Below are 15,859 nucleotides of genomic sequence, written 5' to 3'. Positions count from 1 at the left end.
TCCATTATGACTGCAGAAGCAGCTTTTTTTCCCTTCAAGCTAAAGAGAAACAAGCACTGCTTTTAAAATCCTACTGTGCACTATGGTAGAAAGAGAAGGACTCAAGTAGCACTGACTGCTCAGCAGCAAAGCTTTGTTCCCCGGGTAGGAACCAAGTCCAGTTTCACTTGCCAAGGGCCAATTTCCATTTTAGCAGCTTCAAAGCTTTCTGTTGGAACAAAGAAACGTGCCAGCTCGTCACAACCAAACCCATCTTCCTAGGAAGAAAGCAGTCCTCGGTTTGTGAAACGTCCCGAAATGCTGCTCGGCATCCTAGTTTGTAAGCCACTATCTGCCCCCATAAATTAAAATAAAAGCAGTAACAAATCTGTTCGAGCTCATTTCACCTTGCCTAGGAGGATTTCAGCCCATTGGGAAATACAACGCTCAAACATTTCATTGTTGCTTCCCCCAAAGAGCCTCAAAACTCGCATCAGGCCAAAAATCTGCATTGTCTAAGTGGCTGTGTGCAATAGGCAGGGTTCGTTCTTCTGGAAGGGAGGGTGGTTCAAACTGAAAATATATTTAATAAATTTCAGGCTGACTACAAAAAAAAATGAATGTATTATTTGCTCTTTTTGAGTGCGGGGAAAACAAACTGCTCTATTTTTACCCTATTTAACTGGGGGCACAAACTGAGTAATTACACATCCTAAAGAAGAATTTGGCAACTTTTACAGAAGGGATATGGGGAAATCAATGGCAGTAGTAGCATAAACGGCCAGCCCATGGGCTCTACTGGTTAGATGGCCACTTTGAAGCTAGGAAGAAGAATTGGAAGTTAGAAGAAGAGTTCAAACACCTTTTCTGCCAAATTTACCGAAGTCTGGGTCTTTTTCTTACCTAAGTGCCCTGACAGCAGTGCTTTACACAAATTTGGCTCAGAAAAACATTGCTTTTCTGTAGAGGAACAGAGAACTAACCACACTGAGGCAGACCTGCAGTCCATTTAACTTGGTATCCTATCTCAGGAGTGGCCAGAAACGCACATTTGGGGCAGCAACCAAAGGGAGACACGCATCCATCCCTCCCCCAGGCAATCTCCTCGATTCCAGCGACCAGTATAAAAAGAAAAGCCTGAGAGGTGCCCGAGCAGCAAACACTGCAAGAGGAAAAGAGGAAACCAAGCTTTCAGTCTCCACACATGGGCAAGAAAAGACAACTCTGTGCCTTCTTGCAGCACAGTCCCAGTGCTCGCGTGCCTGGCCGGCCGTGTGTGGTGGGAAGTCGTGAGAGAGGAAGGGGAAGGAGGAGGCCTTCATCTCTGCTCTTTTTTTTCTTCTTAAACTTCAAACAGTGGGAAGTCTCTGCTACATTCCTTTCTTCTCACCCACAGAAGTTTCATTTTAGAAAGGCTAAAATTAACTACTTCACATTTCGGGTTATTTGGACCTGAATTTGTACAGTCTCAAGATTTTTTTTTTCTTTAATTAATCTTTGTGTTTTTTCCCCATATCATACATATAACTAACAAAGATACGAATGAAGTGTAACATTCATTTTAGAACCGATCTAAACAATCAACTGTTATATCTTTAAAGCAAAATTTGACCTCACCCTCAGTTTTGGTAATTTGCATTGAAGTATCGGGCTACTCCACAGCCATAAATCATTCTGTGTGTCACGCGTTCCCCTATTTCAGGATAAATAATAATGCCAGAGGCTGCTGCGAATGCTGAACCCCAATAGGAACGGCTTTCCCAGAGTGCAGGAAGAGGGTGCAGGAAGAACAGAGCCAGTCAGTGAGCTTCAGGACTGCTCTGATCTCTGAAGTAACAGCAGCAGGGTTGAACGCTCACGCCATACCAGCAAGCGCAATCTCGTGACATTTCTGGCCCATCTTTGCAGGTAATCTGGTATTGCTCTAGTTCCTCCTCTCTGACTCAAAAGATCAGAGCCCCACACCTATTTTATCCCAGTTTGTTGGTTTTCTGCAAGAAATCAACTCTCCGCACTGCTGCAATCCACTTTTCTTTTATGAAAGGTGGTAAAAAGGGTCCTAAATTCTGTCACCCCTCCAAACTCCTCTCCGCTCCCTTTGTTCCCTTCAGGGACTGTGAGGCATTAAAAGGGATGGGGTTTGCTGCAGAACTGGCCCTGCAAAGCCCCTTGCCACTAACACACGATTTCCACAGCACCTGGGTTTGTGGTTCTGGTGGGCCCAATGCAAAGGCAATCTGTTGGAACCAGCTCTGGTAAAAGATGGGAAAATTTGACACTGCTATACACCAACACACTTGACCACAATGTTGTGTTTTAGGAAAAAATAAAATCATTGCACAAAGTCAAGGAAGTGATCCCCAAAAACCTGATTTCTCTACAAAACTGCTTGTATCAATGAACAGGAATCTCAAATGAGAGGTTCAGACTCTACCTCCTGCCTAATCAAAAAGAATGGAGACATCTTACTTACACCAACTGTTTCTCCAGAACACATCCACCCCCTGCTTTATGTTGTAGTGAGAAATGTAATCCCTATTTACCTTCTCTTTTAACAATCTTACCACCCAAATTGCAGCAATCTGCTTTCAAAGCCAAGGCAAGCAGATTTCAGAGACCTCATAAGCAAAGGAAGACCTGATGCACTTATTCTTTACAGTGAAAGAAAGGATGTGGAAATAAAAGTCATTTTTTAATTTCTTGTTTAATATTCAAGATGCACTAGCCCATTGCTGACACCCATACCCACGTATTTAATACTGCATGCTTCCTCTACCTAAGATGCATCATTATGTAAAATAAAATAACATTTTTCCAAGGATCACACTTCTGAAGACAAAGTTCCTGCGTTGAACAGCCCAGTAAACTTCAGCACTCCTTTACCAGAGGTGAAACACTGCCGTCCTCGTCCTGCAGGGACACTGCCCCAGCTCTGTGTTCACATTTCTGTCTGCAGCCCCCAAAGCCCTTCACGGTACAGAGCCCAGCTGCTGGGAGAGGCTGATCCTCGCTCTGTATCGTTCCCTTTGCAGATTTCTCAATTCAGTGCTCTTTCCCCTAGGATTAAATCCTTTCATACAGCATCAGAACCAACAAGAATTAATCTCTGCAGAACGCAGTGCCCTTTCATACAGCATATGATGAGCTTTTTGAATAGAGACTTCTGAGTTGTAGATGGGCGTAATCATAAAATGAAACAATTTCCAGGTGCTCAGAGTTCCCTTATCAGTGGCCTGAATTAGTTTCAGTCGTCTTTCAATCTCTCTGCTTAAACCAGGCAGAGATGCCAGCTGCAATCCCTACAAAACAATCAAAACCTAAATAGTAAGATTTCCCTATGTATGATGCACTTAATCCACCTTAAAAATGAAACCTCTGTGGTGTGTGTGCACAGATAAACTGGATGCTGTGACGTGACCCATCCCTCCCCATCCAGCGCTTCTTTGACTCTAAAAATTATTTATCAAGTAATTCTAAGGGCTGGAAATTAACAACGAAAAGAGCCTACAGCAACACGGCACATTCAAAGCTCTATCTCAGCAGACTTTTGAGAACTTTTCAACAGTAAGAGAACTACAGAATGGTTTGGGTTGGAAGGGGCCTTAAAAGATCATCTAACTCCACCCCCCTGCCATGGGCAGGGACACCTCCCACCAGCCCAGGTCGCCCAAAGCCCCATCCAGCCTGGCCTTAAGCACCTCCAGGGATGGGGCATCCACAGCTTCTCTGGGCAGCCTGTGCCAGCGCCTCACCACCCTCTGAGTAAATATTTTTTCCTTATATCTAATCTAAACCTACCCTCTTTTAGTTTAAAGCCATCATCCCCTGGTCCTATCACTGCACTCCCTGACTTGAAGTCCCTCCCCAGCTCTCCTGTAGGCCCCCTGTAGGTACTGGAAGGCCTAAATAAATCAAGATCTGCATTACAAACATCTTTGGCTTGTGTATATGTGACATATATATATATATATATAGGAGGTGAAAGGGGATATAAGGCACACAAACTTTGTCCAATTTACGACATTCCTGCAACTTTTAGGATACAATGGCAGATTACTAGAGGGGATTCAGGAGACAAAGACAAATCACCTCGACAGTACCAGATCTCCCTAGGAAACACTGCACAAGCTGTTAAAATTAGGATACTGGCAGCATATTAATTACCTCTGTTTTGTTTTCTTTACTGATGAGTTGCTTCCTTTTACATTTTAATGCATTTTGTACAGTTGCACTTGCCAGTTCTGACATGAAAGCTGTGTCCAATGATAAAACTAATTTTCTCCTGAAACATTACGAAATTATTTCTGTTCTCTAGCAGGGTCTGGACTTCAGCCTGGGATTTGCAGCCCTCCCCCCGATAACGCAGTGTATATATCGCCTTTGAAAATCTCTGCATGGTTTCTCAGCATTAATACATTTTTTTTTGCAGTGGAAGAGGAACTGCGTGACAGCACAATTACCAGCGGCTAATGCAAATAAAAGATTAGCCCAGTTATGGCAATCAAACATTTGGGAACATCAATGTCTTCCTCTTTGGGCTAAATGGAAAAAGAAAGTGCATTCATTTCATTGTGGTGATGCCGTCATGCTGTAGCTATCTGGAAAGAGCTTGAGTTCCTGTTGCAAAAATCCCTAAAATAATAGCCTATTAATTTGCATTTAGGGAATTTGTTTTTAAATGGACGAATGCATCCATTTGTTTCAGGTGCCCAAGTAAAGAGCTCTCAGGACACTATTACAGCCTCGTAAACAAGGACCTGAAGTTCTGCTGGAGTCTCAGCAGCTTTATATACAGCCACAATTAACAGTATGGGCACTCCTGTCACGAAGGGCACAAGTACAAGCGAATCTTAAGCCACACAGTTATTAGTGCATCCACAGTAGACATAAAATACCTATTTATACCATATTTGATGTAAAAATAAAAGCTTTCCCTACAGGGTGACATCTGCCAAAATAATCAGGGAGTTCAAGTACACACAAATCTCTCTGAAATGCAGTGATTAGGAGCTTCCCTCCCCCGCTGACCACTGGGAAGATAGGTAGTGGGCTGTGCTGGAGCCTAGGACAAAACCCAGCTCAACTTCTGCATGTAAAATCGCAGTAATTCAGAGCAGAGAGGCAGGGCCGTGCCTGGGAGCACTTCTGTTGTGTTCCTAAAAGAAATGGGAAACAGCCACTGGGCTGGTGCCTGAAACTCACGAGACAAGTGCCTGAAACTCCGCGACCTCACACCACCACCAAACCCACACGGCTTACACGAGAAGCCCGCCAAGCAGAGCAGTTAAGCAACAGAAAAGCACAAACTAAGCAAAAGAATAAATGAAAGCAAACGAAACGCAGCTCACAAAGGAGTTATTAATTCATTGCTGCTTGAGCGCTCCCCTCTTCAGCACTGCTAGTGTCTAGCCTGCATGAAGCCAAGTGTGGGAGGACTCTGCTGTCCCTGGTTGTGTTGTTGTGTAACATACACCTACAGGGCTGTAAAACAAACAAATGATTAGAAACATGTGCTTTGCAAGGCTCTCTGCTGCATCTTTTTTGCATGTGACAACCAAACAGGGGCTCTGCGTTTGCATGGGCTAAGGAAATTTCCACTCGTCGTGCTAGAGCCCAACCGTAATCCTGTTTGATTGAAGGGGCTTAAAATGATTAGGAAATGCATTTGTTTTTCACTCGCCTTCCCTAAAACACAGTCTAAACTTCCTTAAAATTGCGTATTCTAGGAAAGAAATCTTGCAGCAACAAAGAACATAAGCCAGAAAACATGAGAAAATAATCCCCATGGATGTCCACGTCACTTCGCCCCTTCTCTCCCTTCCTATACGCTCTCTAAATGTAGAACAAAGCTTCCAGGAACGTAAAAGTCATTTGCTCAGCTCTAATCACTTCAGCTGTTTTGATGTATCTGCACGCATGCTTAGCATAATGCCCAGACAGAATTATAGATTTCAGACCAGAACTCCATTGATAATCTCGTCTTTAATCGGGGACAGCCGAGGGGTCCGCAAACAGCAGGTGCTTCTGTGCTCCGTGCTGCTCCGAGACAACAGGGAGCAGGGCTTCGGCTTCCCCTCTCGGTTCTCTGTTCTTCCTTGGGTTACGAAGTGAGATGCCAGAATTCACAGCAGAGGTTCTTTCACGTTAACTTTTCTCTTTTTTTCTTTGGAGAGCTCTTTTTTTTTTTTTTTTTTTTTTTTTTTAAAAAAAACAGCGCTCCAAAGAAATAGTTTCACCGCGCAATGTCACTTTCATAGTAAATATCTTTGTATCTGCGAGCTCTGTTTCACAAAAAGGAAAATTTTTCAAATTCTGCCCAACACCTACTCCCTCAAAAACAAAGCCTGCTGCTCTGGATGAACACTACATCGTGCTACCCAAGCTTCTGGCTGCAAAGCAGTGTTGCTTAAAAGAACGTCGCTGTTCAGCTACAGCACCGTATCTCAGTTCCTCCATCAATAAACTCTCCCCCGTAAGGCAAATTATTTTCTCTTTCCAAATACAATTAACTTTGAGACGTCCACAGCAGCTAACGAAGTCTGGGTAACACTTAGTCCTCTCCACTTTCTGGACGTGGATGCTCAGAACTCTTTCCACTCTCCCTAACTGTGGGTAGGATGAATCTGTGGTATCACCAGGCAGCCACTTCCCTCCATCCCTGCCCCTTCTCCATCTCCCCTGCCTGCCTCCTTCCCCCTGCCGACCCTCTCCATGTTAGCCCCCTGCCATTTGTGTCCTACTTGCTGCATCAACACCACTGCATTCTCCCTTCCCCTGCAGATTCCAGTCGTTCTCATTTCTCTGAGCTTGCTGACACTCCTGATACCTGTCCTTCTGCCCTTCATAACGGGGCAGAGGGCAGCCCCAACGCTCCTCCACCCCACATACGCCACCACCGAGCTTTTGCTGCTGGACGATTCCCTCTCTCCAAGTTTGGTTTTAACCCTGACTCCCTTTTCTTGCTCTTCCCTTTTGACCCATCCTCACGCTACTTCACAAACAATCCAGCTACCTTCCGCCTCTGATTTTCTTGCAGTCCCTTCTTCCGTTGCTTCCTAGCCAAGTTTACTCCTCCCCTCAACACCAACATTGACAGAAATTTCACGCAACAAGGCTGGATTTAGTCCAAACAAAAGAAGCTGGTAGTTGTCTTAATCACAGGAAAATCTACTAGCTAACAGCAAAAACTCCTCCAGCTTACATCCCAGCAAGAGCTGCTGCACGCAGCGAGCACTTTGAATAGAGAAGAGCTCGAGCTCAGCGCTAGCAAATGTGAGAGCGTGGGGAAAAGGCTGGGGAAAACAAAAAACTTCCCCATCATCAGCTTGCAATGAGCTAAACAGTTACAAACAGCAAACTTCTGCTTCTCCCGTAACTTCACCCACAGTTTCCAGATGGGTTTAAAAAAAAAAAGCCTTGGAGAAAATGCACTAAAGCAGGGATTTTACCTTCAGACGAAACCTGGCTGTAATCATCCCCTACAGCATGGTTCTCAGGGACTCAGTTTTTCCTAAGAAACCGCCAGCACTGGTGAAGGAGTGCAGGAGGAGCCACCACATCGGACCCAGAGGAGCAGAACCGCTGTTTAAACAAGTCTCAAAAATCAAGGCATTAAAGAAAGAAAAACGGGCTTAAGATCAGACATGACTTCAAAGCACTTTCCGAATCTTTTCAGAAGCCATTCATGGCCTAAACAATCACGTCAGCTCTCTGGTGCCCTCCCCATGCCACCGCTGTCCCTCTCTGCTGCATTCTTCCACAGCGTCCTGAGAAACTCCCCAAGCCCTTCATTCACCAGTTTTCCCTGTGTGAAGTTCTTGCACATCCGACTACAGCTTCAAAACTGAAAGCAAACATGAAAGCACGGTCTTCTGGCAACGGCGGTTGCTGAAAAGACCTTTTTGCAGTATTTTTCAAACATTTCTAAAAGCTGGAAGAGGAGCTGCTTACTTTGCTAGCCTGCCACTCACCCAGGGATACTGACAATCTTTAAGAACATTTCTCCTCAATTTAACAGCCATGGTTTGCGTTTCTGTACCTGTTGCCATCATTTTTATTAGCTGTAAATACTTCTTACTTCCATCCTGACTTTCTTTTTATCCATCTGTGCTTACAACAGGTTATCATCCTAGTTTTCAGAGGATTTGTCAGGACTGTTTGCTCATCATCATCCTAATTCTTTCAGAATCCCTGAAAATAAGTTAACCAGCCCCAACAAATCGAGTGCTTCAAGCTCAGAGTTTTGTTCACTGATTTGCCAACTTGCATTTCTATTCCCACTATCCATTCCATCTTCTCCCCCACGCTGAGCTCCCAAACCGTGGCAGAGCAATCACTGAGACCTGGCAATACCTGCATTACCCCGGCTACTACGTTCTAACCACGTAACATCCCTTCCTTCTCCCCTCTCAGCTCCACGTGCCGAGGGAATGGTTTTGTTTTCCTTACCGCCTGCTGCTATAGCTAAAGAAACCAGACTTCTCCAAATCTTACCCACACTTTTCAGAGTGCTACATTCCTCTGATGACCTTTTTCTTCCCATTTCTGACAGGCTCTGCTCGTTTGTGACATTCTTCTCCAGGTGTTTCAAGTCCATAGTTGTTTTTTTTCCCCATAGTTTTCCCCTTTCCTGGGACGTTTCCTAAATATTTTTCGTGCTTTAGTAAATAAACTCTTCAGTTCTGCTGACTTAGCCAGCTCTCAGTTTAATGGCTTGCTCCTAAACACAACTTTTTGGCTTATTTTGCTTTGTTTTTGTTTTTAATTGCTTTGTTTGGCTTTTGATATACAATGAATCAACCCCTAATGATTCAACAAAACACTTTGCTCGTTTCCAGTCTCATCCGCAGCAGCCATTTGATTGCTGCCTTTAAATCAGCGGCTCTCACAGCAGCTTCCCCTGCTCCTCCACGCTTCCTCCTGCAAAAATGAACATCTCGGCCTGCCACCACAGATGTCTGACCATAATGTAGCTGCAGCACAGCTCGTGTTTTTCCCCCTTGCACTCTTCCTCCACGCCTGCAACACCAGCACGCACTTTATCAGATTATAATAGCCAACAGGTTTTCTTGAAATGAAACCTACCACCAGCCACGCAGGCTCCTCCTGCACAGTACCTCTGTTACACAGCTTAGAGCTTCTCACCATTTGATTTTGATTGTTACACAATTCTGGCCTTGACAAATACAGCCTTCCTCAGCCACATCCGTTCCTGATACTGCTAAAAAGCAGTCTTCTGCGCAAAGCATCCCTCTCAGTACTTGCAATAGCACTCTCTTTTGCAGCAGATGTAAGGTGATGGGTTTTGATTTTAATGCTCCCAAGCAGGCAGCACCAACCACCTCGTCACTTCTGATCCCCTTTCCTCTGATCACTTACCCCAGCCATCAGCACCCACTTGTTGTTTCAGAATCACACCCTCACGTTTTCCTACCTGGTAGTTTTGTTACCAACGCTTATTTCTCACAGAGCCTACAAACTCTCCTGAGCTACACACGTCACTCAACAGAATGGGAAGGGGACTGGGGATGGAAGACGTTACCACAGCAGGAAAGCCCGCAGAAAGATTTCACCCAGCGAGTATCTCCTGACTTTCCACTTTTCTTCTTTTTTCCCTATCCACGGGAGAACGTTCTCCCTTCTCCAGCAGCATCAAGAACATAACATTTACCTGAAGCCAGTGAGGACAGAAAGCAAGTGAGGCCACTTGCTCATCCCTAAGGGAGGGCCTCAGGGGTGCAAAGCCCTGTTGAGCTCTAGGACCATGGACAGGGCTGCCTTGCCCCTTCCAGCACCCAGCCACCCAAGGGGGACAAGCCCAGGGAGCCCCCCCAGGAGAGGCAGGACAGAGTGCTGACACGCTCAGCAGCAGAGCTTGAAGAAAGACAGAGGGAGAAGGAGACCAAGCAGCTACTCAAAATGGGGCCCAGGAATCAGGCTCTTGTCCCGATGAAACGAAGGCCCCACATTTACCAAGCACTGCTGGATATTCTGGCGTGAGAGAACAGCATGAACGTACGGAGAGGAACCTACGGTGGGTTAAATGGAAGCAGAAAGAATTATCCTCTTTCCATGTCTACTCTCTTTTAATCAGCAGCATGAAGACAATCCACTGAAGCTGGTTCTGAGAAATGTAACAGCACTAGAGAAAAAGTTAGAAGATAAAAGCCACGGTTAGTAAAATAATTTGGGAACGTGTGTATTTTCCATTGATGCTCCTACCAGGAACAAGGCATTTGGTATTAGGAAGCAGATTCCCTGCTGGATGCACCAAGGTAAGGTGCACAGCATGACCTGAAATGGTTTTATCTGACTGCATTTTCTGTACCTCAGACGTTCAAGGCTGCGACTCTCTGTTTTATAACACGCGCAGAGCTCCAGCTGCAAACCTACAACTCAGTTCCTGTATTTCCCCAACTTCCATCTTCTATTTTCCTCTCAGAAAAGAAACAAATTCCCACACTCCTTCTGAAATCGTAACGCCATTTGTGCCATAATGACTTTTCCAGAAACTTCTCTGGATGCTAATGACAAACAAATATGACTCCAGAAAGGAAGCAGAAGTGGAAAACACAAAAGTCTTAAACAACACTGTATTTATGGAACTGTATTTGGTAATGAGCTAAGAAAAGCGTGCAAGTATGTTCTAGAAGGAGCACCACCTTATAGTGGGTACACAGATATATTTTAAGAGAAGGAAGTACACAGATAATAGCGGTAAGTTTTCCAAAATGCAATACAGCATGACATTTTCTACTACTTCTCAATCCACAAAAACATCATCACGCAGATTTCCAAAGCAAGACACTAACAAAAACATAGTAGAAGACAGAACCCCAGTCCTGAAGCCCTAACAAACCAAAACCACCTAACAGGGCAAGTACAACTTTTGGTAACACTTATGTGTATCCAGACTCACATTCACTGATCCTTCCAAACTGTTTTTACCTCTTGCCCTCGTTAGCTTTGCAGAACCACAATGGAGCAGGGAGGATTAGAAAAACTCTAACATACAAGAGGAATTCGACAAGAGTCAATCCCTTGCGCCTCTCTAAATCAGCTGAAAGCTGTGGGATTACCTTACAGGGGATGAAGTTGTTTTCATTTCTGATACAAAAATTTGTGTTGTAAGTGACAGTGAGGAAGGAGAGGACCTGATACTGAAATGACATGCTGCAGTCCCAGGAATTGAAATTACAAAACAAAACAAAAACAAAAAGCCACACAACTACTCGTTGTAACTGTTAAACGACAGACACACTGAGGTGCAATGGTCATGGAACAGGCCCTAGGGAAGAACGGCAAACACAGACCTGAAATTACAAGTCATGGTGTTATCATTAATTTCACAGATTTTATGGAAATTCCTGGACAGGGGCTTTTAAATAAACCCCAAACAATTACACTTATCTACGTGCAGCCAACAGAGGCCATCTTTGCCTACCACCACGCTCTTCCTTTTGCCTGTACGCTCTCCATCGTTGCACCACACATTTGTCCTGCCTACTTACGACACATTCAGCACGGTAGAAAGCGCTGCTGTGCTGGGGGAGACGTTCCACTAACCTATTAAACTTCTGTCAGTGTTTCCATTTTCCTCTCTTCACGTGCTTCCTGTGAAGTTTAAGCAGGCAGGGCACATCAAACAACTCCCCATTTATAGGGTAGCCTGAACAAGAGCCCCCTGCCCCTTCAATCTTGATCCAGAAGCACCTCACCACCAAAAAAAAAAACAGGTAAAATAAATAATTCAGATTTTTGTGAGTTTTGGTTCCAGTCTTTTCTGGTAAGACTTAACCCATGCTTCAAAATAAAGTGGCACGCTTGGATACTGTTCATTAAATCACTCTGTAAAATAATAATTTCCCCAAATCTTTAGAAATCACTGGTATTAGGACCATTTTGCAGGCTCCGTTACAGTTTAGGGACTATTTTATTTAACGTAGAGCACATAAAAGAGAGAAGTATATGTTCCAAGTAATAGCAGCACTAAAACCAAAATTTTAAGCATTCACAGCTTAAGAACGGTCACTATGCGGTTTCAGATCCTGTAATAAAGGGAGACCAGAAGCAGGGAGCTGAAAAGGCTGCATTTGTCAAACGAGATTACTGGTTTCAAGCAACCCCTCCCCCCGGCCATGTGACCACGCTCTGGACTGTATCAATTAAAACTTGTTTAATCTTAGTCATTATCATGCACGCAAAGATTAAACAGTAACCTGTAAGGCCTGAGCCGTACCGCTCACTGGTAACTTGGCTTCAGCGGGAGCTAAAGAGATCCCCATCGTTTTGCTAAGCAACATCGTCGTCTGAGAACAATACAGAAATGACACCATTCCTTGCCTTTGGAAATCACCCCGTGCCCCAGGAGCATGCCTTTCCTAATCCCTTTCCACTCCCGAAAGCGAAGGATCGGATTCTCTTCCTTGAATAGGCAGCGGTTTCCAAGCGTGTGCACTTCTGGGGATCTCAAAGACCGTAATGAGCGGTCTGTAATTAGTCTATACAATTACAGAAAACAGTGAGACTCCAAGTATTTCCAGCTGATATTAAAAATCAATCATACTTGGCAAACAACAGAGGTCAGTTCATCCAAGTTCAGGAAATGCTGATTTAAGGCAACACCAATGCCCACAGAGACCTAACTGGTAAATTATCCACACACCAGCGTCCAGCATCTCATCGATTTCCTCGCTTAACAAGCCCTTTACCACTCCATCACGGAAAGCCAGGCCTCATTAACGGAACTTTTAAGACATTATTAGATACCTGCTCATTAACTAAGACAGAGTTACAGAACTGGTAGCCAGCAGTGTTAGCGGTAAGCGCAGGAGGCTTCCCATTAGGATCTGGAAGCAGATATCTTTGTTTGCACAGAGGTGAGCTCAGGCTACGAAGTCACACCAGCCCCCAGCTCCTGTGCTACCTCCCCGCGTCTCTGCCTGCGAGGGGCACAGGGCACGAGGGAGGCTCCAGCTAGCTCCGTGCAGGCTCAGTCCGGTCCAGAACCAGATCTCCTAGGAAAAGCAGATAAAGACATCCACTAAACAGTACTATTTACCACTCCGAGCTTTTTACTCTGTTGATTTAAGTATTAAGTTTTTATTTTCCATGATACTGAACTGCCTCTAGTTAACAAACCGCCTCTTTCACAGTGGCTTTGTAAAATCAATCCCTACACAAAGCCAATAGTCAGCCAGGTTTCAACTTACCAATTAACCACGTTGAGTAACACATTCCCTAAATCATACAGAGCCAAACCTCCTCATTTTCCATACCGTACCGTACGCTGCAGCAGAGTAGTGCACACTGGGAACGGATGCTTCACCGTGCCTGTGACACTGGAAATGCAGATGGGTTCCCAGTGTTACCTGCCCGTTTTGAGATGCCTTCTTTACTGAGTCTTTGTTCACAACCTCATAAACCAATTCTTGCCTAGCCTTTTGGAAGAAAAACATGCTGAGTGCTGACTTCTCTGTTACACAATATATATCAACATTTTTATCAAAGGATCACATTTAACCTGAAAAACCAGGCACATTACGTTGAAGGACCTGAGTATTACCAAACCGAAGTAGTGTTGCATCTGCAGATTTCACAGGTGTGAAACCATGAAAATTTGTTTTTTGTTCTTGACACATCAAAGTACAAAATAAATAAATAAAAAATCAGTAGTCACTTAAAGACATGCTGTAGGACATCAGCATGAACAGGCAGCAATTGCTGATATTTTGCCAAAAGCGCTAGATAGATCAATAAGATTAAGAAAGCCATAGCCAGTGCAATTTCTCATCATCTGCCTTATAAACTTTACTTGGATCTGTGAGACACTAGGTCGTTCATTACCATCTGTATCAAAAAAAGCTAATTTTTCAAGTGTCTAATATCTGAAATATGCAGCGATACAAACTAACACTCAACATCCTGAGTTTCTTTACAAATCCAAGAGCGGTGTATCAGCGACCTGATACAAGAAGAATGCCAAGCATACAGATTAAATAAGAAAGGAATCCACTGGAGCAAACTTTTCAACGCGTATCATTCTCCTAACATTAAAAAAAAAATTCAAGATGCAACTCGTTGAATTTTTAAAAGACCTTAAGATGCACAACGTAAGTTACAGATTCCATATCCTACGTACATTTTGTGTAAATTAACATGAAAGAGAAAACAGCCACGAAAAACAAAAACTTTCCTGAATTTTTCTCCTGAGAAATGATGTGACATTCTCACAGACATAGAGCTTGAGAAACTGAGGCTAAGACACAGACCAATTTTTGAGATAGCTGTAAAAAAAAAAAATCTCAACCTAGCTGCTTTTGATCCCAATGCTTACACTAACTTCTATTTTGTGTCAATCAGTTTTTAGGCAGCTGCACCTTACAACTTCAGTGGTTCACTATTATCGATATTCTTTAAGTCACCTTTCACAGAATCCTGGATACAAAACTGTTGATCTTAAGACTATCAGGCTAATAAGGTATAATTAAAGCCAGGCACTTAAGTGCAAGCTTGCATGGAAGAAAATTACCTCAGGAACAAAACAGTAATTCCTTCTGTGCAGATTATTTTGAATTCAGCTCCTTGCTTTAGTGGTTTTGGGAACTGGCAAAACAGGAAAATCTTGAAAAGGGTGTTTAAACACCTAACCTGGGTTTTGTTCGCTTAATAATCCATTGCTAGTGGCAGCTCTTTTGTAAGAAGGGCCACTAACTACTGACAGGGCTCTTTCGCTGAAGAGGCTCTTTCCCAAAGCCACGCTTAGCGCAAAAACAAACCAGCTCCGCTCACACACACACCGCCAGAACTGATGTAACAGGTAGACGGGGCAAATGAATCCACATCACAACTCTCCCCTCCCACAAGTTTCTTCAGGGAAGCTGCTGGAGGAGGCAGGCTGCAGAGAGGCTCCTTTCATTGTGTGCACGGGGCTGGGACGAGGAATGCGCTCCAACTGTGTTCAGACCTGTCCCAGCTCTCCGGCTGGTGGGAAACGGCAGGGAAAAAGGGCTCCGTCTCTGCTGGCAGCCGCCCTCCTCTCCCCAGCAGCTTCGGCTGCCTTGCAGGGAAGGCGAACAGCTCTGCAGCAAGCCCGGCTGGCTGTGGGGAGACAAAACGAAGGGGCTCAGCCCCCCGGGGGGCAGCTTTTGGGGCGGCTGCAGGGCTCCTGAGGGCAGCTCACCTCAGCACACACGCCTCGGGGGGGTAAATCGGGGCTGGGAGGAGGATCCAACCCCACCTGTGCCAGCCCGAGTCCCCCCCAAAAATGGCTGGGGGGGCCGAGGGGGGGGCAGCGCCTCGTCCCTTCCCCCTTCCCTTTCTTCCCCGTGCCCGGGCGGCCGAGCCCCGTTTCCTCACGGCGGCGGCCGAGGGCGCTGCTCGGGGCCGGGCGGGGCCGCGGCCAGGCCGAGGGGGCTGCGCCCCTCTTCCCTTCCTTTTCCTTCCCCTTCCCCTTCTCCCTTTCCCCTTTCCTCCTTCCCTTCCCTGCCCTCCTCCCCGGGCTCACCTCCTCGATGGCCGCCACCGTGTTCCTGCACTGGGCCATCCGGGTGGTGAAGTTGGAGGCGGTGGGCGACTTGTAATCCTCATTGGTCTCGGACACGAATTCCGACACGGAGATCTGGTCCGGCATGGCGGGGCGGGGATGAGGGGAGGGCAGAGGGGAGGGGAAGATGGGGGGGGGAAAGCGGGCGGCTCCGGGGTGCGGGGGGGGGAAGGGAGGGCCGATGGGGGGCTCCCCCCCCCTCACATCGCTCGGCAACCGGCGGCGGCAGCGCCCTCCCGGCCGTTGTTCCTCCGCCGCCACACAAGGAAATTCCCCGCACCCACACTCCTCCTCCTCCTCCTCCTCCTCTTCCTCCTCCCCGCCCGGGCACGCAGC

At 45.6% G+C, this 15,859-nt stretch overlaps 1 protein-coding gene across 1 annotated transcript in view; it reads right to left on the bottom strand.

The window, feature by feature from the left end:
* Positions 1–15,610, bottom strand: part of ASAP2 (ArfGAP with SH3 domain, ankyrin repeat and PH domain 2) — a gene marked incomplete at its 5' end in the record, with an annotated part of 82,117 nt that extends 66,507 nt beyond the window's left edge. The window contains one exon of the mRNA XM_084283694.1: positions 15,485–15,610. Coding sequence (XP_084139820.1) covers positions 15,485–15,610 — 126 coding nt within the window. The remainder of the gene's footprint in view (positions 1–15,484) is intronic.
* Positions 15,611–15,859: the final 249 nt, after the last annotated feature.

The sequence above is a fragment of the Netta rufina genome, assembly GCF_964035555.1.
Source record: "Netta rufina genome assembly, chromosome: 3".
Classification (NCBI taxonomy): Eukaryota; Metazoa; Chordata; class Aves; order Anseriformes; family Anatidae; genus Netta; species Netta rufina.
Note: the sequence above shows the minus strand (reverse complement) of the source record. Positions and strands in the feature narration are given on the sequence as shown.